The sequence below is a fragment of the Pelobates fuscus genome, chromosome 6 (assembly GCF_036172605.1).
Source record: "Pelobates fuscus isolate aPelFus1 chromosome 6, aPelFus1.pri, whole genome shotgun sequence".
NCBI lineage: Eukaryota > Metazoa > Chordata > Amphibia > Anura > Pelobatidae > Pelobates > Pelobates fuscus.
In genome coordinates this window covers 267,418,473-267,444,949 of record NC_086322.1, presented here as the reverse complement: position 1 = coordinate 267,444,949, position 26,477 = coordinate 267,418,473, and the positions used below count along the sequence as shown (strand labels likewise).

Here is a 26,477-nt window from a genome sequence, read left to right as displayed (position 1 = left end):
TCTATAGAGCTATTAGTTATTATTATTTTAGACTGATAAACGTGTTGCTACGACAGGCTGATTATTTTACTTTTACTGTGCAATTAAGCAATTTGTGGTTTTACATATTTTTTTTTGTTTATTCTTGCAGAATTACGCAATTATGTCATGTGATCTTCAATACATCAACTGACCGTGTCACATGGAAAGAAGATTGAGGGGACTGGCAGTGCCAATTCAAAGAATGGCATTTGAAAGATAACTGGGAAATAGTTATTTGTGCAGATTGCTCTAACCATAACAATATATATAAAGCAAAACATGGCTTTGACTTGCTTATAATAATAAACAAACTATGTTACTCTTGACAAATCCATGTTTGCGTCCAATAATTACTGCAATGTGTAGAACAAAATAAAATAAAGTCCCACAGTTACAAAGCAGCCAGTAAAGTAGGTGTATTTATGGCTATTTGATACCAAAGGATAGTCAATCCCAAAATAATTAATTATAAACTTAAAATGATGAAGTGCCACCCACTTATTAAAGTAAAACCACACAACTTTCTTAACTACTTGAGGACTTTTAAAATAGAATGCCCCAACATCTTACACAGTGCCAACTTATATTAATACTTATATTAAAAAACACTTAAAACTTAAATGGATATTTTATTGTATTACGACATGACAGGTGTATAGTCGCCATTTGGGCAGTCGGAATCCAGGACAAACCACCCCCATATCCTAACCCAATAACACACAGACACTAAGTATTATGGGGAAATTTGTCCACAGCTTTATTAACCAATAATTATAATAATAATAATAATAATAATAATAATAATAACAATAATAAATTAACATATTAAACATGGGTCATTGCCCCCCATACTCCGCCCCCTCGCATCCTGTTCCTTCGGCTACCATACAAAAGGCAATGACCCCCATATAATAACACCTATACATATTTATAACATATTTATAACATACACCAACATTCCAAAGTGCCAACCATCCATTAACCACGGCAGGGGTATACCCGGATACCCCTGCCCCACCAGGTTCTGAGTCACCTCCAGGACTCGAAACCTCTCAACCACCGATGACCACAATCTGTTTATTCCACCTCACGTTCATCCAGGGGAGCCTATTTCCTCTCCTTCGGCTCCCCGTCCCGCCACTGTGAAAGAAACGGGTTAAATAAACACATAACAAACAAAGGGAGGGTGGGTGGGACAAACTCAACCAGGTAGAAAGTTAGAATGACTCACCTAAAATGGCTGCTCATTTAAATAGCCAATCCTACTTACCCATAATCCAACCCTTGCTTACTTCCTCCTAAGCCCGCCTCCTAACCCCTGTCAAGGCCTTTTTCCGCTTAGCTGCACTCTAGCTACATGGGGCTACATGCCAAGGCAGGACTGGATTGATTAATCATTTAGGAGATTATTGAGCCATGGGACATGTCACAGTACATTTTGTTGATACAGAAAAAAAAACCTAGTCTCAGGATATAAAGATCGTGCCTAGTCTTATGTGCAAACAAGGCTGGATTTATATAACAGATGCCCGTAGACCAGGGCCGGACTGGGAGAAAAATTCGGCCCGGGCATTTTTTTATCCCAGCGGCCCACTAAGAAGAGGGCGGGTCAGAGGAGGTGTGTTTTGTCATCACTAATGACAAGCACGCACCCTCTCAAAGTGAGCATGTTGGTTCAATGCTCTTCCAGGGCAGACCATGCGCAGAGCTCTGCTGAAGAGCTCTAGCATGAGAACAAAAAATCTGTATTTGTTCTGCACAGTGCAAGCAAATTTAATAACATGATTGCACTGTGTTTCCTTGCAACCTGTCTCTGGTGTCTCTATAACTGGATACCAGGAGACAAAAATGCCAGGAAAGAGTATTGTGCATGTGTTTGGAGTCTGCTTGTGCTATTGCGTGTGTGTAGAGTGAGCTGATTGTGGTGTGGTATTGTGTAATAAGGTTAGTTTTAGACATGTTGTGTCTGTGGTGTAATGTGATGCATATGTGGCTAGGGGCTGTAGAGAATGTATGTAAAGGGGATGTAGCATGTGTGCAAATAGGCTATAGAGTGTGTGTATAGGTGATGTAGTGTTTGTAGAAAGTGTGTGTTTAGGCATGTAGTATGTGTTTGCTTACAAGGAATCTAGTGTGTGTGTGTGTGTGTATAGGGGATTCAGAGTGTGTATGTTAAGAGTGTAGTGTGTGTGTGTGTGTGTGTATGTGTATGTTTATGTGTATAGGAGTCTAGTGTGTGTTTGAAGGACCCAGAATGTGTAGGAGATCTAGTGAGTGTGTGTTTATAACGGATTCAGAGTGTATATAGGGATCTAGTGTGTATATGTGTGTAGATGATCCAGAGTTGGGTAAGGGATCTAGTGTGTGTCTGGAATGTAATGTGTTTAGGGGTGCAGTATGTGTGTGAGGGGTGCTGTGTGTGTGTATGTGTGTGTATATATATATATATATATATATGTGTGTGTGTGTGTGTGTTTGGAACTATTGTGTATGTGTGTGGTGCAGTGTGTTGGGGGGGTTCTGTGTGTATGTGAGGGGTGCAGTATGTGTGTGTGATGGATGCTGTGTATGAGGGTGCGGTATGTGAGGGTGCGGTGTGTGATGTGTGTGAAAGTGCTGTGTGTGGTGTGTGTGAGAATGTGGTGTGTGAGAGTGCTGTGTGTGATGTGTGTGACAGTGCTGTTTGTAATGTGTGTGATAGTGCTGTGTATGATGGGTGTGAGAGTGCTGAGTGTGATAGTGCTGAATGTGCTGTGTGTGAGAGTGCTGTGTGTGAGAGTGCTGAGTGTGATGTGTGTAAGAGTACTGTGTACGATGTGTGTGAGAGTGCTGTGTGTGTGTGAGAGTGCTGTGTGTGATGGGTTAGAGTGCTGTGTTTGAGAGTGCTGTGTATGATGTGTGTGAGAATGCTTTGTGTGATGGGTGTGAGAGTGCTGTGTGTGATGGGTTAGAGAGTGCTGTGTGTGATGGGTTAGAGAGTGCTGTGTGTGATGGGTTAGAGAGTGCTTTGTGTGAGAGTGCTGTATGTGTGTGTGTGTGAGAATGCTGTGTGTGAGAATGCTGTGTGTGATAGTTGTGAGAGTGCTGTGTGTTATGTGGGTGAGCGTGCTGAGTGTGAGAGTGATGGGTCTGAGAGTGCTGAGTGTGAGAGTGCTGTGTGTGATGGGTGTGAGAGTGCTGTGTGTAAAGGGTGTGAGAGTGCTGTGTGTGATGGGTGTGAGAGTGCTGTGTATGATGTGGGTGAGAGTGCTGTGTGTGATGGGTGTGAGAGTGCTGTGTGTTATGGGTGTGAGAGTGCTGTGTATGATGTTGGTGAGAGTGCTGAGTGTGATGGGTGTGAGTGCTGAGTGTGATGAGTGTGAGTGCTGAATGTGATGGTTTTGAGTGCTGAGTGTGATGGGTGTGAGTGTGCTGAGTGTGATGGGTGTGAGTGCTGAGTGTGATGGGTGTGAGAGTGCTGAGTGTGATGGGTGAGAGTGCTGAGTGTGATGGGTGAGAGTGCTGAGTGTGATGGGTGTGAGAGTGCTGAGTATGATGTCGGTGAGAGTGCTGAGTGTGATGGGTGTGAGAGTGCTGAGTGTGATGGGTGTGTGAGTGCTGAGTGTGATGAGTGTGAGTGCTGAATGTGATGGGTGTGAGTGCTGAGTGTGATGGGTGTGAGTGTGCTGAGTGTGATGGGTGTGAGTGCTGAGTGTGATGGGTGTGAGAGTGCTGAGTGTGATGGGTGAGAGTGCTGAGTGTGATGGGTGAGAGTGCTGAGTGTGATGGGTGTGAGAGTGCTGAGTATGATGGGTGTGAGAGTGCTGAGTATGATGTCGGTGAGAGTGCTGAGTGTGATGGGTGTGTGAGTGCTGAGTGTGATGGGTGTGAGTGCTGAGTGTGATGGGTGTGAGTGCTGAGTGTGATGGGTGTGAGTGCTGAGTGTGATGGGTGTGAGAGTGCTGAGTGTGATGGGTGTGTGAGTGCTGAGTGTGATGGGTGTGTGAGTGCTGAGTGTTATAGGTGTGTGAGTGCTGAGTGTGATGGGTGTGTGAGTGCTGAGTGTGATGGGTGTGAGAGTGCTGAGTGTGATGGGTGTGAGTGCTGAGTGTGATGGGTGTGAGTGCTGAGTGTGAGTGCTGAGTGTGATGGGTGTGAGTGCTGTATAAATGTTAGAATGGATTTTGTGTGTGGGGGGGGGTAAACAAATAAAATAACAGGCATTATGTCCCCCCCTCCTTTCTTACCTTTAGCCTGTGTGAGAGTGCTGTGTGTGATGGGTTAGAGAGTGCTGTGTGTGATGGGTTAGAGAGTGCTGTGTGTGATGGGTTAGAGAGTGCTTTGTGTGAGAGTGCTGTATGTGTGTGTGTGTGAGAATGCTGTGTGTGAGAATGCTGTGTGTGATAGTTGTGAGAGTGCTGTGTGTTATGTGGGTGAGCGTGCTGAGTGTGAGAGTGATGGGTCTGAGAGTGCTGAGTGTGAGAGTGCTGTGTGTGATGGGTGTGAGAGTGCTGTGTGTGATGGGTGTGAGAGTGCTGTGTGTAAAGGGTGTGAGAGTGCTGTGTGTGATGGGTGTGAGAGTGCTGTGTATGATGTGGGTGAGAGTGCTGTGTGTGATGGGTGTGAGAGTGCTGTGTGTTATGGGTGTGAGAGTGCTGTGTATGATGTTGGTGAGAGTGCTGAGTGTGATGGGTATGAGTGCTGAGTGTGATGAGTGTGAGTGCTGAATGTGATGGTTGTGAGTGCTGAGTGTGATGGGTGTGAGTGTGCTGAGTGTGATGGGTGTGAGTGCTGAGTGTGATGGGTGTGAGAGTGCTGAGTGTGATGGGTGAGAGTGCTGAGTGTGATGGGTGAGAGTGCTGAGTGTGATGGGTGTGAGAGTGCTGAGTATGATGTCGGTGAGAGTGCTGAGTGTGATGGGTGTGAGAGTGCTGAGTGTGATGGGTGTGTGAGTGCTGAGTGTGATGAGTGTGAGTGCTGAATGTGATGGGTGTGAGTGCTGAGTGTGATGGGTGTGAGTGTGCTGAGTGTGATGGGTGTGAGTGCTGAGTGTGATGGGTGTGAGAGTGCTGAGTGTGATGGGTGAGAGTGCTGAGTGTGATGGGTGAGAGTGCTGAGTGTGATGGGTGTGAGAGTGCTGAGTATGATGGGTGTGAGAGTGCTGAGTATGATGTCGGTGAGAGTGCTGAGTGTGATGGGTGTGTGAGTGCTGAGTGTGATGGGTGTGAGTGCTGAGTGTGATGGGTGTGAGTGCTGAGTGTGATGGGTGTGAGTGCTGAGTGTGATGGGTGTGAGAGTGCTGAGTGTGATGGGTGTGTGAGTGCTGAGTGTGATGGGTGTGTGAGTGCTGAGTGTTATAGGTGTGTGAGTGCTGAGTGTGATGGGTGTGAGTGCTGAGTGTGATGGGTGTGAGTGCTGAGTGTGAGTGCTGAGTGTGATGGGTGTGAGTGCTGTATAAATGTTAGAATGGATTTTGTGTGTGGGGGGGGTAAACAAATAAAATAACAGGCATTATGTCCCCCCCTCCTTTCTTACCTTTAGCCTGGGAGGGGGGGACTGGTACCTGGGTCTGGGAGGCGGGGTGGCGATGTTCCCTGGTGGTCCTCGTGGTGAGTGAACTCTAGCCTGCGGGCTAGAGTTCACTCTCGCGAGATCCGGTCGTTGCCATGGCAACGCTCCGGATCTCGCGAGAGGAACCCGGCGGAGCTGCAAGTTAGAGCTCCGCCGGGTCCTCTCTCCGGGCAGGCTGGCTCCCTCCCTCTCTCCCCGCCGGCGGCCGCATATCTATTCAAGTGGGCCGGTGAGGGAGATCTTTGATCTCCCCACCGGCCCGTCATGGACTACAGCGGGGCCGGCGCTCGGATAGTGCCGGCCCTGCATAAACCAGCAGGGGAGATCCTGGTACCTTCCCCTGCCGGCCTCGGCCCCACGGCCATCGCGGCCCACTGGGCATTTGCCCGGTGTGCCCGATGGCCAGTCCGGGCCTGCCGTAGACACAAAGTTGCGTGCAATTTTCTACTTGCAATATATTGTGTGAATTTGTGTGTGTATGCAGCTGTATAAATGCTTGCAGGGTTGAAGATCATGTTAGATGTGGTTTGATTAAAGGGGGTTTAAAGTTAGAGAGGGGTAAACAACATCAGTGAGATTACACTTATGTATTCTTTTTTCATAATACCTACATTTTAGTCTTTATCATGCAACTAGAATTTTATTGCAACAAACACTTGGGGATGGGGGGCCACCACACCCCCAAGTGTTTGTTGGGGGTGTGGTGTGTCACATTAAGACCATCCACCAGTGAAACTTTTCTCCATCCTCTATCTCTGTAAACTTTACAACTGGACCTGTTGGACAGTTACTCTGTATTACTCAGGTGTCTAGAGTGAGATTATAACTCTTAGCTATCAATGCCAGATCCACCATCCACCACCTTAGACAATTATCATGTATATAGATGGGCAAAACATAAAAATATTTGCTTTACTCCAGGATGTAGAAGTATAACATCATAATATACAACCATTTATGCTCAGCAATGCCTAGTGTGGAGGCCTACACACAGGGGGTCCGAATGTTGCTGCCAAGGACTCCCTTTCTTTCATGAAGATAGCCCAGTTATAATAGCAGAGGATTATAGCTATTAAGCAGATTCATCTCAAGCACTAGTCAAGACTTAGTGTAGGGTGCTATAGAACTGGTTCTCTAGGAGGTCCCCAGGAGAACAATAGGAATTGCAACATAACTGGCACCTAGGTGTCTGTACCTGAGCAGGTAATTTAATTAGTGGCTAGACACTTTTGAGCCTGTTAACTGTTTTACATTAAACATGGGATTCCTGTGCCCACATCTACAAACAAATGGTGTCCACAGAAAGTTATCTTCTGAGCACCCACTCTGTCCAAAAAGCGCTCAGATTGGAGGTGGCTTGCCCATGTTAGCTGGAAGTAACGTTTTGACCTGTCCATGCACAATGATGGCGCTTTCGGTAGGTAAATGGATTCCTGGGTACTGTTGGATGCCTCCCCACCTCCTCTATCTCCCCTGAAAATAGCACTCTGGGACAAAGAGTGCTCATGACAAAGTTTTACCAGGCCGCAATCCGATCAGGAGTTCTAGAGTGATTGGTGGTTGCTTCCAGTCAGGCGTGCATCTGTGGCCTTTGTGCTGGTCTACGAAGTTCCCTGGGACACTGGAAAGGGCGCTGAGCTGGGAGGCATGAACTGAAGGGTGAATGCAGTCAAAATTGCTCTCTTAGAGGGAGGCGGTGGTTGGGAGACATGTACCATTCCTGGGTGGTCTGTCACAACTATTATGACTCTGATGATCAAAAAAGGAGGACTAAATGATAATCACAATGAAATAAAAACATGTATGTCACAGCATGGCCTCCAAACTCCTTAGATTTGGATTAAACAGCCTGTTCACTCTGACTATTCCAAAGATTGATGGATGACAAAAAGATTCTACTAAAACATTCTACTAACCTTTAAACTTTAGAAAATCTATGCCCATCTTTTGACATTTACATAATATTTTGTGCTGGTAAGAGATGTAAATAACATCCAGTCTAGATGAGTTAAATAATACACACAATATTATTTTATATAAATATATTTTGACAAATATAAAGACCTATGAGGACTACTTAGCACACTTTCTGTGGTGACTTAAACAGCATTTTTCTTGATATTTCCATAATCTAGATAAGGATAAGAAAATAACAGCAGTGAAAGTGTAAAATAAACCATTATTATTAAGCAATATATTTTGCACATGAACCTGGTCATAAGTACACTGTAGAGATAAGTGAAGTTCTTGAAGTTCTAATTAACCCTGAAATATGATTCATATTTTCCTGCTGATAGAGGAAATTTATCCAGCAGAACACAAACACGCTATTATTTAGTGATTTGTACATAGTTGGTAATTAGATGTTTATCTGAACAATTAATCCAGTCTAAGAAATAAGATCGCTCTTAAGATAATTTATAGATTGTTAACTAATTCATGCATGAGTAGTAAACATTCACAATCAAACTTTAGACTTAGAGGACTTAATATAAAATATTACACAAAATAGTACCTAATAGTATCCTACAGAGCAGTGGTTCCCAAACCAGTCCTCTGTCCCATCAACAATACAGGAATTATGTATTACCCTTTTTTATTCCAATAGAGATACTGGCAAAACATGGACTGTTGCTGGGTCGTGAGGAGCGGTTTGGAGACCACTGCTATAGAGAGTTATCTAGACACGGGCATAAAAAAACAGCATAAAACATAAACATAAGACCAATGTGACAATGAAAAGTGATATTATCTTGCATCAATGAATATGCTAGCGAACTTCTAATTTCAGCCATGTTTGAACCCCCTAAGCAAGGTAAAAATGGTCTTAGAGTCCCAAAGGAAAAATAGAGGATGATAGAAGTCAGTGACTATCTCTAAGGTATTTCTTTTATGGATTATTCTGTGGAGTCCTGTATAGCAGTCATCACTTTTTGGAGGAATATATATTCCGGGGACCAATTTCACATATTCCTAGGTTAGGACTAGGGAATTAATTCACTCCAGTGACCTATTAGACATCTAATATCCAGGTTTTAGCTCTAATGTAAAAAAACATTGGCTACATTGTAAGGGTTCCTTGCTCACACTCATGTCTGAACACTCAGATTGGTCACTGAGATACCTTCCAACTTCTCAAATGTTCAGTGCATGTTGACTTCACTAGGAAGTAGACTAGGAGATTCTTTGAAGTCCAAACTTACTGGTACTGGTAATTCATAAACCAAAGCACAGCCACAAAACGTGTCAATTTTTAAGAAAGGTTCCTGGCGGCTCACACTCTAGTGATGTGTGACAGCATTACAGAGAGAGCTGTGAGTGAGCTATGTATAGAAACAAGCATTCTGTGGCTGCCTCATGCCACTTCAAACCAGGAATAAGGCCCCTCCTTAGGTAAGCAAGCAGGCGGGCACCTCAGTGGACCTCAGAAGTTCATGGATATTAACTGAGCAGAGAAGGAACACAAGTAGGAAGATTTGAAACCCATACACGTAAATCTTTAACATAATGTCAGTATTCATTGTGTGGCTCGTCAGACAAGATTACATGCATTTGGAGGTTCACAAAGTGTACAAGGTCCCATGTTTTCAAGAATAGTATAATAAGAGAATTATTCAGAATCTAAGTTCAATGAGGATTCTCAGATATTGAGGTTCTCAGGGGAACAGGAATAAGAGAAGCTGCTTTGTTTTATCAGATACCATAGATGAGAGAAAATATTTAATGTGTTGGATTTCCGCATACTTTTTGTGACCTGAGCATGGTCTATCTCTAGGCTGAAGAGACATTTATTCAAGTGCCAGAGATCTTATGCACCTTCCCTTATCAACCTTTTAGTGTGTGGAAGCCTTATTTAGTGAGGTAGAGAAACTGACTGGGTAGTATTCAGGGCATTGTAGCTAGTAAAGAAGGTGTGAATACTGCTTTCTGTGGGTGTATTTTATGTACATAAGGGTTAAATGTTAACTTTCACTCTAACCTGGCCAAACATTCAATTCGAGGGAGGATATTGGATATTATGTGTTTCTTCTGTAAGTGAAACCATCAGTATCTCTTTTATACAAGAAAAGGAATGGATGAGTCGAAGATTAGGTAGTATTTTGATAATTAACAAGTTATATATAAACCTCTAAATTTCAAAAACATTAAACTCATAGACTGCCCTTGGTGGTTGCATGGTTCATTTTGGATGTGCTGAAAACCCATCTAGCTCTGCAAACAGTTAATTAAGACACAAGGAAGGGTATTGGCAAGGTATCAGTATAAAATTTACCACTAATCCTGGTGCAATGTTTGCCTTGAAGAAATTAATTGTGTAGGAAAAGATTTACTTGGCAAGGTAAACGACTCGACATCTGACACGCAATTAGTTCAATCTCACATATATATTACGAACCTTTAAATCTTTGTTAGCCCAAATCTTCAGGATGATTGTGTTATATAAGCATTTCTAAATGGGAAACAATAGATAGAAAGGAGATCTACTATGGAGATTTGAATGGAGGGCAGAAAAATAGAGGTGAGTGGCAATCTATGCTGCGTAATCATAAAAATTGATTAAACATGAGAATTATTTTAAAATAATGAGGTTGTATATAGTTAATAATAATAATAATATCAACTTATGGTGCTAATACGAATAAGTGGAAAAACCAAGACAGTTTGGCAGGTCATTGTGATAAAAAAAATTCTGATGAGGATCGGGGAACAGATATTGATGCTCTAGAGAAGAGATGCAGAGTAGACAGATACTTTAGAATTTTAAATCATATGGTATCATATATATCCTTGCTATTGCATATGTTTGTACAGTATATTTCATTTACAAGTCACCCAGATTAAAGGTACAATTCAGCTGAATAGGAACTTACGTGGAAGATGACTTAAGTTGCTGGGCATTTTTGCAAGCCGCAATATCTCTTTGAAATACAGATGCCTATCTTTAGCCTACACACAGTTATATTTACATTTTGATGGCATTTCAGGAATGTGCATTCCCCAAGCTATTTAACACCTGCTATACATTATAAACTAGTGACTATATATCAGTCTGCATTAATGTCCCTTAGCCAGCCAGAAATATTGTGAGATAAGCTATACTGAATAGTCTCTCATACTTTATAACAACTCAATATTCCCACAAAGAGAATAGTTACCAAACACAAATACTAATACTAATCTTATTTATTTATCTGTTTTAATAAAAATCTGTAATGGATTATTAATATTAAAATTTAGGGTCATAATTGATATAGTATAAAAAAATGTTGGTTAGTATTACCCTTTTTAAAAGCAAATTTTTAATTCTTTGATGAAAAAAAGTTCTAGTCATTATTAATTTAGAAAACTAAAATAAATCACAGTTACATTAGGAGAACATATATTAATCTTCCAAAATGATAAAACAAAATTAGGAAACTAGAAATATTACTGTTGCCCCTCGGTATTTTCAAATTCTCCATTAGCCATTGGTTTGACGAGAGTTTCCTTCACAGGTTGAATGAGGACCATGTCTTGGTTGTGGCTTCTGGTGGTTTTCTTAAGTCTTCTAGTCTCTTCCGAGAGTCTCGATGATGGAGCAATTTTGCAGCTAGATTCCTGTGCTTTACAAAATGGTAAGAATGTTCATGGAAATGGAACAATGTGTTTCAGGCTTCATCATTCTGCATTTAATGCATTTTAAAGTCTTTTAACAGTGTTTCCATATAGGCCGTTTATCTTTTTCTTTAGGGCATGTTGCAATGCTCCCATTCTAATTCTACATTTCCTCTGCTATACTCCACTCTAGCCTTTATAATAGCTCTATTATTTTTTTTGTAAGTGGACATATATGGATGGACAGCCATATGAAGATGGATATAGAAAATTACAAACAGATAGAAATACTATGACACTATTGGGATACTGTTGAGTAGAGTCAGAGATCTGAACTACTGAAACAATGAGCTTAAAGAAATGGTAAAGATTTTGGATATTTTAATGATTTGCAACATTTCGTTTTTTTGCAGCGAGAAAACAAGGTGTGTTTTTTTGTTTTCAGTATTTTAGACATACATCCTTTGTGAAACCTTTAATTTTAGCTAGCAAGACGTGACTTCTTGAAAAGGTAAGGAGAATACCTAAGGAGTGGTCTTTTCAGAATAGCTAGTTTCAGACTGTAATTAGGAAAAAGAAGTCTATCGGAATGAGATACGGAAGATAAATACACATTACAACAGAGTAGGCTCTGAATCTAATTAGAGAGTCATCACTGTTTGTCAGTTGGTCGAAGGGTGGCACTGTATACAATATAGTACAACATAAATTGTCTGGAGTAAAGGATAGGAATTACAGAAGAAAAAAATAAAGGAAAGAGCATGAGTACATATACAGGAAAATAGACCAGAAAAAAGGATACTTGATACTATAAAAATAATTCCATGAATGTAGACAAAATAGACGAACCAGCAAATAGTACTTAGACAGATGGATCTGTCACACCATCCATTCCCTGTTGTTTTTTTCTGGCAGGGTTTTGTCCCATTGCACCAGGAGAGGGCTTCCAAACTAGATCAAACTGACTACTCTGTCACTCCTTTAAGTTTCCTTTGTGGCTTACAGTTCTTGTGTCATACATGAAATGGAATTTTGAACACTTTAGTAGATTGTGCCCAAATGCAAAACAAAGAGAGAGAGATCAATAACACTTAAATGAAGGCAATTGCAATTAATCCAGTAATAAGAGTTTGAGAATTAGTGTTTATGAATTTTTTTTCCCACAAATTAGCTTAGAGAAGAAGATAAAATAGAGCAATCCACAGTTTAAAGTCCTGACCGATGTATAGTCGCCATATGGGCAGTCAGATTACAGGACAACCCCCCACATACCTAACCCAATAACGCACTGACACACAGGTATATGGGAAAATTTGTCCACAGCTTTATTTAAACAATCCTGAATAATAACAATTTATTAAATATAATAATAATAACTATAATAATAATTTAACAAATAAACATGAGTCATTTGTTGATATAAAAGGCAATGACCTCATATAAATAACACACACACATATATATATATATATATATATATATATATATATATATATATATATATATATATATAACATATATACCAACATATTCCAACATATTCCAACATAACAACTTAAAGTGTCAAACATAAATTAACTATGGCAGGGGTATACCCGGATACCCCTACCCCACCAGGTTCTGAGCCACCGACAGGACTCGAAACCTACCAGCCACCAATGACCACAGTTTTCCGGCTCCATGACGTTCATCCTAGGGAGCCTATTTCTTCTCCTTCAGCTCCCTATCCCGCCACAAGCTCAGACCTTGACTCCTTAAGCTGTCTGAGCTCTGCCACCCCGAAGAAATAGTGCTTTGATTATTCCGTCCTGCCACCCCAGGGTCAACAGATCCCAACCCACTGCCGAGAGATGGACACCGTCCGAGTGGTAGTACCCTGGCAACCCGCCTTCCAACTCGCTGTGCCGTACTACCACCGCCCCTAATTTCCTTACAAAGCTTGCCATCTAGCTATTCACTTTCTTCCTACACCTGTCAATAGCTGACGGGTCCCTAGCGTTCCGCCACCGCCTCCTCGGGACAATTTCCGACCATACCAACATCACCCCAGGAAGCAGGTCCCTTAGATTGTTAAGGTCCTGCTTCATCCACTTCACCAGCCAGCACTGCGGTGTTAGGCCTAAATCGTTGCCTCCCGCATGGAATACCAGCAGGTCTGGCCTTTGCCTGCCTGCCACCTTCCAGAACACCACCCGGCAGTCCTCCCCCCAACAAAAACCCCTGTACCCAAACCATTGCACTGCCAACTGGTCCATAGGAAAGCTCAGCTGGTGGCCCTGAGCTCGAGCTGAAGCCCTCCTTTCAGCCCAGAAGACAAATGAATGGCCCACGATCCATGCGACACGGCATGGGGAAGAGAAGAAAACAGATCGTAAAACCCCCCCTTTCGCTTTCAGCACCCCGGGATCCCCCGAAGGAACTGTACTGACTCCCATCTCCCAATCCGCTTTACTATGTCATCCTCCAACCGTGTTGCCTCATGGCCGTCCCAATGCAAAAGGAGTGTGTACCAAACGTATCCGCCCGCAGTCCCATCTTCCCCCGGCCCGACCGAAAAACCTTGGTGAATTGAAACCGGGAGAGGGGAGACCCATCCGCGTGTACCAGTAGTGATCCCCCAACCCCCGGCCTCCATGCCAGGTACCCCACCACCGTGGCCACAGGGCACAGAGTAGAGCCCAGCAGGGCCCGTAGTGTCACATCCTGGCCCACGCCCTTTACGTCCGTCTTGGATTTTGCCAGGTGTACAACCAATTTCCCCTCCAGCACTCGGACCCCCGACACCTGTAGACCCCTGCCCGCCGCTCGCGAGGCACTCACTAACTCCCCTAACCGGAAAGCTGAGAAAAAGGCAAACAGAAACGCTGTCTGGAACAGCGACGCTTCGAACCTGTCGAAGCTAATTTCTGGCAACAATCTGACTAGGTCCACCAACACTCGCACTGATACCGGGCGTCTAGTGTCAGGAAGCCTGCGGCCCCTGCAATACCCTTTTAGTGCCTGCCTAATGACAAAGGTCTTAGTAATATCCTCCTTCCCGTGTAGCTTAAACCAGAAAGCCATCGCCGCCATGGACCTGTCAACCACCGCTGGGGATGCCCCCTTCGCCAGTGTCATGCCTTAACCACGGTATTCCCTTACTTCCTGGTTCCACGGAGCCTAGCCACACCTCTTTATGACACGGTCTGCCTATTTAATCTGACCGCACCAGCTGATCGACGCTGGATTATTAAACTACGTTCCGTACCTACAAACCGGTACAACTTCGTTGTGAAAGCCTCTGCTACCAGACCGGACTGAAAGACTCTGCAAAGTTCCCTTCACCTCTCCTCATCCACGACTAAAGCTTAAACACTCTTCATCCGCCTCTGAGGAGATCTCGGGAACCAGTGTTCTATGTGCCGGAAGCTAAGTAAAACCAATGTGATAAGCGTTGCATCTAAAAGCTGTTATTACCTGTCTCCAAGGTCCTTCGGTAAAAGCAAACCCGTTACAGCTAACTTCAACTCATACTTCATATCAGTTATCTGCATCTGTCTTGCTTCAGTTAAAGTCATGGAACAGCTATTGTAACTACTTATCACCTAAACCGTTAATTCTACTAAGAGACTTTATTTGATTCAGTATCTGCAAATTACTATCGTTTATTACTTAAAGCTACAGTGCCTATAATTGTGGACTTCAGTTATCGTTTACTCCTTAAAGCTACAGTGCCTGTAATTGTGGACTTCAGTTATCGTTTACTCCTTAAAGCTACAGTGCCTGTAATTGTGGACTTCAGTTCGTTTACTCCTTAAAGCTACAGTGCCTATAATTGTGGACTTCAGTTATCGTTTACTCCTTAAGCTACAGTGCCTGTAATTGTGGACTTCAGTTATCGTTTACTCCTTAAGGCTACATTGCTTATAATTGTGGACTTCAGTTATCGTTTACTCCTTAAAGCTACAGTGTCTATAATTGTGGACTTCAGTTATCGTTTACTCCTTAAAGCTACAGTGCCTATAATTGTGGACTTCAGTTATCGTTTACTCCTTAAGGCTACATTGCTTATAATTGTGGACTTCAGTTATCGTTTATTCCTTAAGGCTACAGTGTCTGTAATTGTGGACTTCAGTTATCGTTTTCTAATTAAAGCTACAGTACCTGTGAATTGGACTAACGTCCCATTATCTTTTACCTTTTATAATAAAAACTTCAAACTATACGAAATCTACAGTTGTGTTCCTTCATAACAAATGTTTAGACGTGACAGCCAGAAATTCACAGGTGTACCAGAGAAACGCATCCGTGAGTGATTCCCCCACCGGCACGCGGTCCAGCCCATCCCATGACCGTTCCCATGACTCCCAGACCTTACTGTACGCGGCCCACGTGGCCGGCGCCAGCGAAGCCTTCACAAGTCCCCCAAGCAGGACGCACCTAGCCGCCATATCTTGTCCGGGCACGCCTGTCCCGCTTCCTGTGCTTCCGGCGCCACCGTCCGGAATCGGGACCACTGAAAACGAGATAGAGCGTCAGCCACTTCGTTCATGAACCCAGGCACTACATTTAGCGACATGCACATTAAAACGAAGCGCCACAGCAACCTGACCACGGGTTTTAACGCCGCCGATTGATTATTCACTGCGTGCACCACGCCGTTGCTGCCGACAAGCTATGGCTGAAGACCCTACCCATTGGGATCACCCGGCCTGCAAAGTTTAGCATCCTGATCAACGACTGCAGCTGTTGCAGGGGGACCTTGCGTGCTTGTGCCACCACTGCCACCTCCCCTCTCAGCCTCTGCAGCTTTGCTAATGGCAGCCGACACTCCCCTTGCACAGAATCTATCTCTAGAAAACTAAGGCACGTAGCCGGGCCTTCCATTTTGTCTGCCGCCAGCGGGACCCCGAAATGGCCCGCTACCCACTCGACCGTTCTCAGGAACTGCAGGCAAGCGGGGGAGTCCGCCGGCCCCACACAGAGAAAATCGTCCAGATAGTGCACCACTGCTCCACTCCCCGCCTCAACCCACACCACCCATTCAAGAAAAGTACTACATTTCTCAAAGTAGGAGCTTGAGATTAAACAATCCATTGGGAGGCATAAATCCACGAAGTACGCCCCCTCGAAGAAACACCCCAGCAGGTGATGACACGCTGGGTAGACTGGGAGCAGCCTAAATGTTGCCTCAATATCCACCTTAGCCATCAGTGCCCTGTGCCCGGCCCTCCTTACCAGCTCGACCGCCCTGTCGAATGATGCATAGGAGACTGAGCACAGATCCCTGTCAATGTCATCATTCACCGACTCTCCCTTCAGGTAGGAGAGGTGGTGAATGAGCCTGAACTTCCCCAGTTCCTTCTTGGGGACCACCCCGAGTGGGGAAACCCTTAGGCCCTCCAACGGTGGCACCGGGAACGGGCCCACCATCCTCCCCAACATGACTTCTTTACTCAGTTTTCCAGTACGCTAGTTCACACACTTCAACCCCTGGGCTACCATGTGCTAGCCCCCCCAGTCTGCTCACCACCACCCCCCCCCCCAAGCCTCTGGTCCCCAGGCCTGGCACTCAGATTTCTGTCAACTCCGGAGGCCCCTGCTCTTGCCTGTGGTTCCAGGGGCCCTCCGTGCGCTCCTCCTGTACCGGCCCCGCCGTTCCCCGTCATGGGTGGAGGGGGCACCCTCCCGGGCCACAACCCAGCGCAATCTTCGGATCCAGGGGGCCGCCCGATGTCCTCCGCGGTCCCAGCTCCAGGCGCCGCCCTCCCCGAACTGGGAGCCGCACTGTCCACCTCCCAGGCAGCCGCCCGCCAGCTACTGCTCCTCCAATGCCCCGGTAGCGTGCTGGGAGGCGGGGCCTCAACCACGCTACCAGGTCTTTTGCGGCCTGGTCCTGCCCGGGCTCAGACTTCTCGGCGGCCTCCTGGCCCGCACCGGACGACCTCCGCCGCCCTCAGGATCTGCTGCTCCCGTCAGGGCTGGTCCAAGTTGGGCCCACAGCCAGTCCACACCACGTCCTCGAGCCGCCGACCGGATCCCCTCCAACAGCTTCTCCATTCATCGTCCCTGCAGAAAGGAAAAAAAACAAGAGACCCACCAAGCCAAATCCGTGGACACAGGAGTGTACACAAACTCGACCAGGTAGGAAATTAAAAGTGAATCATTTAAAATGGATGCCTATTTAAATAGCCAAGCCTACTTACCCATAACTCCATTCCTTCCTTGCTTCCTCCTATGCCCGCCTCCTAACCCCTGTCAAGGCCTTTTTTCGCTTAGCTGCGCTTTGGCTACATGGGGCTACAAGTAACCAGTAAACATGGGAACAATGTGTACATCCTTATAGCGTAGTCAAAGTCTCAGTCCAGGTCATTAACAGGAAGAAAGGCCACTATAGTCTGCAATTCAGAAAACAAAACCTTAATCCATAGTGAAACCGTAACTAGTATAACCAGGGCAGTAGAGAATATAATATAATATCCATGGGACAAGCTGACAAATAACCTCCAGTTAGTATTTTCAGTTTTTCTATTTTCGCTTCCCACTAAAGCAAAGCTCATCAGCTCCTCTCTGGTTTTAATGTGGCTTTAATTTTGGAGTGAGTCATCACATAATCCACAATTATAACAGGCACAAATTTTCAATTCAAATAAAATATAATATGTGGTGCAAGTAAAATGTTTTCTTCTTATGGGCTTGTGTTAATCAATGTTTATGCTTTCTTTTATTTACTTTAATTGCTTTACATACTAAACACAGCAAACAAAACTGTATAAACGGCCTAATTTAAATCAATTTTCTCATGTGTTATGTAATTCCAGTGGTGACGGACATTCTTACAAATAAAGACATTTTGGACGCAATGGCAAAGTCACCAGCTGCCAAGAAAGCCCTTGGCAAGAAGGGATCCAGCCCGATAAAAGGCATTTCAAAGTAAGCTGGTCCCCAAACTGCCGCATTTACTTGCGCTATAGTGTAATGTACAGTGTTGGTGTTTGAAGGAGTGCTTGTATATATTTATAGTGTTTTAATACAGGGGTGTGTTTGTATGTGATGTTTGCGTTTGATTGCAGGGGTGTGTCTGAATGTAATGTTCACTTTTAAATGTGGATGTACATTTGTGTGAAGTATTTGTGTTTGAGTGAAGGCGTGTGTTTGTTTATTTTAATTTTTTGTTTGAAGGCAGGAGTGTTTTTGTATGTAATATTTGACACCATGACACAGATACACACTGACATAAAAACATACTTCTTGACACAAAGATGCACATACACAGATGTGTGAGAGCAAACAGACACAGAAGCATACTATATATATATATTTACACACACAGATGCACACCCTAACACATACAAACACTCACACACACACACTCAAACTCATACACACTCAAACTCATACACTCATACACATACATATACTCACTCATACTCACACACATACAAACACTCATACTGATACTCACACTCACACGCTCATACACTCACACACATACACAAGTGATTTTTTTTTTTTTTTATATCTCCAGCTACCCTCCTGTTAGCTTACCTTATGTGCCAGGAGGGTGACTTGGAGTCCTGCTGCTGTGGGAGTGAGGGGTCTGGAGCTCTTCATGCTCCTCTCCCCTCACCCTGTGGCTGCCTCCTCGCGCGCTTTCTCCCTGCAAGATGCTGGGACGAAGTGACAGGTTTTATGTAGATGTAGTTTTTGTTGTTTATTTCTAACTTGGCCTTCAATTTATTAATTTTGGATAAGCTTTTCAAATGATTTAATATTTTTGGATACACTTTTAAAATGATTTTTCTAAATATTGAAATATAAAAAAATAGATCATATATAACAAAATAATATTACATTATATTTTCAAAATAGTAAATCATTTAAAAATCTTATTATTAAAAAAAAAAATCAAGGCCTTAAAGCAGTACTTTCATGCCAAACTTACCTTTCTTACTTTAATTTGTCTTTTTTCCTACGCTTGACCTTCTTTGACCAACGGAGGAGCTTAAGTCCACCACATTTTCTGTGGTCAAAGAAATTTTCACACAATACTCACCCTCCTCTGTGATCTTGCGATGCCTCATTTCACTATTCCCACTATTCACTATAACGTGCTGTCATATAGACAGGGCTTCAGTGAATTCACAGAATTTCATGCTAAATGATGCCCAAAGTTTGTCCATTCGTGTTCAAATGAAATTTGGTCATTTTGTTCGGTTAGGAATTGTATTTGTAGACTGAGAATACTGATCCGTTTCTTGCCGCGGCTGCATCTTGCACAGTATTAGGGTGCCCTAAGTGACAAAAGATGGGGAACCTATTGTCTTCCCTCTGGCCCCTACCCATGGGCAGTGAGTGGGACCCTAAGTGACAAAATGGGGGGACCTAATGCCTCCCCCCATGAACAGTGGGCCCTACGTGACAAAAGGGGAAGGTCCTGCTGTCTCCCCACTGGCCCCCACTCATGAGCAGTGGTTGGGAGCCCTAAGTGACAAAAGAGGGGGGACCTATTGTCTTCCCTCTGGCTCTTATCCATGAGCAAAGGATCGGGGATCATAACTGACAAAAGAGGGAGGGACCTACAGTCTCCCCACCTGCCTCCACCCATGAGCTGCGGGCTGGGGGCCTTAAATGGCAAAAGGGGGGAAACCTATTGCTTCATCCTCGACCCCCTCCTATGAGCTGCGGTTGGGGGCCCTAAGTGACAGAAGGAGGGTGTAGCGGACCCCTTGTAACCCGAACAGTTACCTCCGCTAATTCCTTCCTTCAACCACTCTGGAACAATCAAATTAAACAGACCTCCAATCCCCCCAGTAACTGAACGAGACACAGCTCTGGAAGTACAACACGATTTTATTGTGTCACACACGGCTTTTATGCATAACCCATTGCAAGGCCTTTCTACACAAACAAAGAGGGGGTTCCATCTCAGGATCCTCTGTACCTAGGAGCCAAAGCGTGGGAAAATGGACCTAGTCTCTTTGTCTCCCAGGTACAGAAAGCCCGCCACACATGCAAGGGGTCTTCCAGACCAAACGACAGGGGTCTTCATCCCAGGGCACAGGGAGCCCGGGCACAGGAAAAGGGACCTAGTCTTTGTCTCCCAGGCACAGAAAGCCCACCAAAGTAGCCAGTGCCCCAAAAGTGTCCCCACCAACCTTAGGAACCCCCACACAAGTACATTTCCCGATCAGTCTCCGTTCGTGAGCCTCCTGTGCGAACACCAGGCAAGGGAAGCGTCTCCTTTCGGGATACAAATGCTCCCCCTGGTTGGCGTTCATCTATACAAAATGGCGGCCACTCAGGGGAGCAATCATTAATACTTCCATTGCGGTTTCGCGCTTCTGTTACTGGTGTGACCGTTCTAATTAATTGGGGTGAACATTCTAATGGAGCACCGGGGTGGTCCCCGTTTCGGGAGACGAATGGGTTCTTTTCGTATGGACGCTTCCGAATGGGAGAACAAGGCACAGCACACGAAATTCAGGGGAAAACACACAATACAAGGGGAAAACATACGATTAAGCAGTGGTTCTGCCACACAGCTTCCCCTTAACCACAAACCGGCATACACATTTTGATCCAATGGATAGGCTAGGGGATGTCCGGCAGAGTACTTACAGATCACTTCTCTAGTTAGGTCTTTTGATAACCCATCAGCATTCCCATTTTGCTTACAGGGCCGATAATGAATAGTAAAGTCGCAGGGTTGCAGGGCCAGGCTCCAGCATATCAGCCTGGTATTGTCTCCAGTGACCTGTGAGCAATGTGATTTGTTGCCCATAAAGGTATTGCCGCAGTTTCTTGAGTGCCCACACCACCGCCAGACATTCCTTCTCTATGACATCCCCAACCTGGCTCAGCACCGCTCCTAATCCAAACATAGAAGCATCTGTGTGGATAAGAAAACGTTTATTCGGATTAGGAGCAGCCAGGACAGGGGCATTTATCAGCGCCTTCTTGAGGGGCTTGGAATGCCTGCTCACACTCCGGGGCCCAGTTTACCTGCCTGGGCAGGTTCTTTTTGGTCAGGTCGGTGAGAGGCTTAGCTAGGGCACTGTAGGTGGGGACAAACATCTTACAGTAGCCAGCAGTCCCTAGGAAAGCCATCAATTGGGTCTTGGTGTGGGGACTTGGCCAGTGAGCTACTGCCTCAACCTTGGGCTTCTGCTTCCCACACCCTACCCAGTGTCCTACGTACTGCACTTCTGCCATCCCTATATGGCACTAACTAGGCTTTAACGTTAACACTGCCTCCCTGACTCTGTCTAGTACCGATCCTACATGTATCAGGTGTTCTTCCCAAGTGTCGCTGTATATGGCTATGTCGTCCAGGTATGCGCAGGCATAACCCTGGAGGCCATCCAACAGCCGGTCCACCATCCTTTGGAAAGAGGCCTGGGCATTCTTCATTCCAAATGACATCACCTTAAATTGGTATAGCCAAATGGAGTGACAAATGACGCTAGAGTGATCTGCCAGTACCCCTTGCACAAATTGATAGTGGTGAGGTACTGACTGCAAGCCATCCTGTCTAATACCTCGTCTATATGAGACAAAGGGTAAGCTTACAAGACCGTCTTGTCATTGAGCCTCCTGTAGTCTACACGGAACCGGGTGGCTCCATCTTGTTTCAGGACCAGCACTGCTGGGGAGGCCCGCGGACTCTTGGACGGTTCGATTACCCCTAGTCGGAGCATCTCCTGGATCTCCTGCCTCATATTCTCCCGAACCACCTCTGGTATTCTGTACGGGGTTTGCCGCAGAGGTGGTTGGTTGGGAGTCTCTACTCTGTGGGTGACTAGTGGTGTAAACCCTGGCAAGTTAGAAAATGTCTCTCGCTTTGCAGACAGCATTTGCTGCACTTGCTTGTGTTCTTTCTTGGTCAGCCGGTCCCCTAAGTGGACCTCATCTATTGACCTTGACCCCATATTCTAGGAGATCAGGCAGGGGAAGATTGTCATAGCGGCTACCTCTTCCGTCCGCTCGTGGTCTAACCCCTGTACCTGAGCAAGGACCGATAAGTCACATTTTCGTTCCACCACCCAGGATAGGCCCTGCCAAGCAGCCTGCACCCTGTCATGCCAGACGGGTTTCAAAACCAGTGTAGTGGGACCGCCGCCAAACTGTGAATTAACCCGGGTTGTTCTGTGATGTGTGTTACTGTCTTAGCATCCCATTCATGTATTTTCCCTGTCTTAGTCATGTATAGACGAAAGCTCCCCCTGGTTGTCGTTCGTCTGTACAAAATGGCGGCCACCCAGGGGAGCACTCATTAATTACTTCCCTTGCAGTTTTGTGCTTCTGTTACTGGTGTGACCTTTCTAATTAATTGTTGTGAACATTCGAATGGAGCACCTGGGTGGTCCCCGTTCGGGAGACTAATGGGTTCTGTTCGTATGTATTTTGAGAACAAGGCACAGCACACAAAATGCAGGGGAAAACATACAATACAAGGGGAAAACATATGAATAAGCAGTGGTTCTGCCACATGAGGAACCTACTGTCTCCCCTCCCTGGCACCCACCCATGAATGTCAGATGGGATCCTAAGTGAAAAAAAGGGGGGACCTATTGTTCCCCTCAGCCCCCACCCATAGTCAACATATGTGGGCTAGACATCAAAATAACACACCCTCAAGTGATTAGGGGTCCCCAAGCCCCTAGTCACCTCCCCCCCACCCTAATAATAGCAAGGGGTGAGAAATAAACTAAAAATGAAAAAAAAAACATACTTACCATTAGATGTCTTCTTTTTTCTAAAAAAAAATGTCTACAATTTTGCCTTTTTTCAGTCTCAAAAATGGGCAAATAAAATCCATAAAGCCTGTCGAACTAATTAAATAAAAAAAGACCTGATCACAAAAAAAGCAGCGAGGACTCCATGCAGACTGAGCTCCTCTAGGCGGGGGTAAGGCCTTCCCATGCCCTGCAATTTGACTCAGAGTGCTCTAAATGGTTGGCTTAAGCCAACCACTCAGAGTGTTCTGACAGGTAAATCGTAAGCCATGCATTTAAGCATTCGAGTAAGGTTTAAGATTTACCTGTCAAAGCACCCTGATTGGTTGGCTTAACAAATAAGATCCTTCTGAGTCAAATTGCAGGGTGTGGAAAGGCTTTATAAACCTTTCCCTGTCCTGCCACACTTAGTCTGCGTGGAGACCTCGCTGGGTGAAAATTGATTATTTATTATTGTCTGGATGTTTGTGTTTTGTTTTTTTGGGTTTTTTTTGCTCAACATAGGAATAGAAAAACACATGCATGTTTAAGTTAAATTTAGCACTGAAGAACATATATATATATATATATATATAAACATGGTGGCGTATATATAGAACAGCCACTATAAGACAGGAGGAAGGGTAGACACTTAACAGGAGAATATATTTAAAATCAAGAGAGAAACTTCAAGAACGGATAAGACACTCCCAACTCAAGGTAAACAATTTCAAGTTAAGGTAGTTAAAGGACCACTATAGTGCCAGGAAAACATACTCGTTTTCCTGGCACTATAGTGCCCTGAGTGTGCCCCCACCCTCAGGGACCCCCTCCCGCCGGGCTGGATGGAGAGGAAGGGGTTACACTTACCTCTTTCTCCAGCGCTGGGCAGGGAGCTCTCCGCCTCCTCTCCGCCTCCTCTTCAGCTGAATGCGCATGCGCGGCAAGAGCCCTGCGCGCATTCAGCCAGTTTCATATGAAAGCATTTAACCCCTTAAGGACGGAGGACGGTTCAGGACCGTCATCGGCATTTTTGCGTTGCCGACCGGTGACGGTCCTGAACCGTCCTAACCGTCCAATGTACTTACCCGATCGTCGTCGTTCCCCCGGCAGCGATCGGCGGTGCTCCCGGTGTGGGGAGACTGCCTGCAGCCCAGACAGTCTCCCCATGGCGGTGTAGGACCCCTGTGGCCATGTGATCGCCCAACAGGGCGACCACATGGTCACAATAGGTGTCCTAGTCTCTGCCTGCAGGGGGACTGTCTATGCTGACAGGCAGTCTCCCTGCAACTGTAAAATCAGTGTAAAATCAAAAAAAAAATTTAAGTTATAGTTAATAAAAAAAAATATTATTATATATGTGTATATATATGATATATAGACATATATTATACCTATATAATATATGTCTATATATCATATATATAATGTCATGCTAAGTGTATTTTTATATTAATATGTACATATATTAATATAAAAATACACTTATAATTAATTTACACACGTATATATATATAATATATATAATAACTATATAAACAGTGGGACCTCGGTTTACGAATTTAATGCGTTCTCCGGGATGTTTCGTATTGCGAAAAATTCGTAAACCGAAACACGGTTTCCCATAGGAATGCATTGAAAACCAATTAATTCGTTCCGGAGGTGAGAAAAAAGTCAAATAAAGTATTTTATCTGTTCAAAACTCTTTATAAAGTGCACTTTAAAGGCATGCATACTGTACAGGGACATGATTAATCAAGCAATAACATTTCAAACATCCAACTTTATGTTTTAAAACATCACACATCAACACACAGTAAAAGGCATGCAAACAACTAAGCTCAGCTCCCTACCTTTCCACTTCTTGAAATGCACCAAAAAGGCTCCAAAACCTGCTGCAAATGGCTCCAAAAGGCTCCAAAACTTGCTGCAAAGTGCTCAAAAAGGCTCCACAATTTGCTGCAAATGGCTCCAAAAGGCTCCACAACTTGCTGCAAATGGCTCCAAAAGGCTCCACAACTTGCTGCAAATGGCTCCAAAAGGCTCCACAACTTGCTGCAAATGGCTCCAAAAGGCTCCACAACTTGCTGCAAGTGGCTTCAAAAGGCTCCACAAGTTGCTGAAAATGGCTCCAAAAGGCTCCACAAGGCTCCACAGCTTGCTGCAAATGGCTCCAAAACCTCTCCAACACCTCCACACTACACACTCACGTGCTACCCACACTTCAGTATGCAGGGGGCGGAGCTATAAACTGGGACACTTGTTTCGTATTGTGAAAAAAATACGTAAACCGAGGCATTTTTTTTAATGAATTTTAATACGTAAACCGAATTTTTAGTTTACCGAGGCATTTGTTAACCGAGGTTCCACTGTATATATATATTATTATAAAATACGAATAATAAATAATTTAAATTAAAAAAATTCAAAATAATAATAAAAATTAAAAAAAAATTATATATCTATACGAAATTTTATTCTAACTGTATTTTGATATTAATATATATATTTATATCAAAATACACTTAGAATGAAATTGTATATATATCTATGTATATATAAATAAATAAAAAGAATGCGAACTATTCATATGTCCATATACAAAATTACATAAATAATTATATAAATATACACGTAGACTTCAAATATATAAATATGCATATATATTTAAATTCTACGTGCGTATTTATGTAATATTTTTACATAATTAAGTTATTTTATTGATTGCAATTTAAGGGACCTGCCTGCCAACCCAGGCCGAAAGTACAGAGAATTTAATTTGCTATCACTGTATTTTACCCTGTAACGTTCTACGACACCCTAAAACCTGTACATGGGGAGTACTGTTTTACTCGGGAGACTTCGCTGAACACAAATATTAGTGATTCAAAACAGTAAAACATATCACAGCGATGATATTGTCAGTGAAAGTGACTTTTTTAATTTTTCACACACAAACAGCACTTTTACTGATGATATAATTGTTGTGATACATTTTCCAGTTTTTAAACACTAATATTTGTGTTCAGCAAAGTCTCCTGAGTAGAACAGGACCCCCCATGTACAGGTTTTATAGCGTTTTTGAAAGTTACAGGGTCAAATATATGGGTCAAATATTTTTACATTGAAAATGGCCAGGTTGGTTACGTTGCCTTTGAGAGTGTATGGTAGCCCAGGAATGAGAATTACCCCCATGATGGCATACCATTTGCAAAAGAAGACAACCCAAGGTATTGCAAATGGGGTATGTCCAGTCTTTTTTAGTAACCACTTAGTCACAAACACTGGCCAAAATTAGCGTTCAATTTAGTTTTTTACTTTTTTCACACACAAACAAATATGAACGCTAACTTTGGCCAGTGTTTGCGACTAAGTGGCTACTAAAAAAGTCTGGACATACCCCATATTGAATACCCTGGGTTGTCTACTTTTAAAAAAATATGTACATGTGGGGTGTTATTTAGCAATTTATGACAGATAATAGTGTTACAATGTCACTGTTGATACATTTTAAAAATGTATGTTTTGAAACCGCAATATCCTACTTGTACTTATAGCCCTATAACATGCAAAAAAATAGCAAAAAGCATGTAAACACTGGGTATTTTTGAACTC

The 26,477-nt window shown here is 43.9% G+C and overlaps 2 protein-coding genes across 3 annotated transcripts in view; one reads left to right on the top strand and one right to left on the bottom strand.

Moving 5' to 3' along the window:
* The window catches only part of LOC134565807 (BPI fold-containing family B member 2-like), a 49,194-nt gene extending 48,924 nt beyond the window's left edge, over window positions 1–270 (top strand). For both annotated transcript variants that reach the window (XM_063425465.1, XM_063425464.1), the window contains exon 16: window positions 131–270. In XM_063425465.1, the coding sequence (XP_063281535.1) occupies window positions 131–172 (42 nt within the window). In that variant the 3' untranslated portion in view covers window positions 173–270. The remainder of the gene's footprint in view (window positions 1–130) is intronic.
* The window catches only part of STAC2 (SH3 and cysteine rich domain 2), a 553,559-nt gene that overhangs the window by 309,528 nt on the left and 217,554 nt on the right, over window positions 1–26,477 (bottom strand). The gene's annotated exons all lie outside the window — the stretch shown is intronic.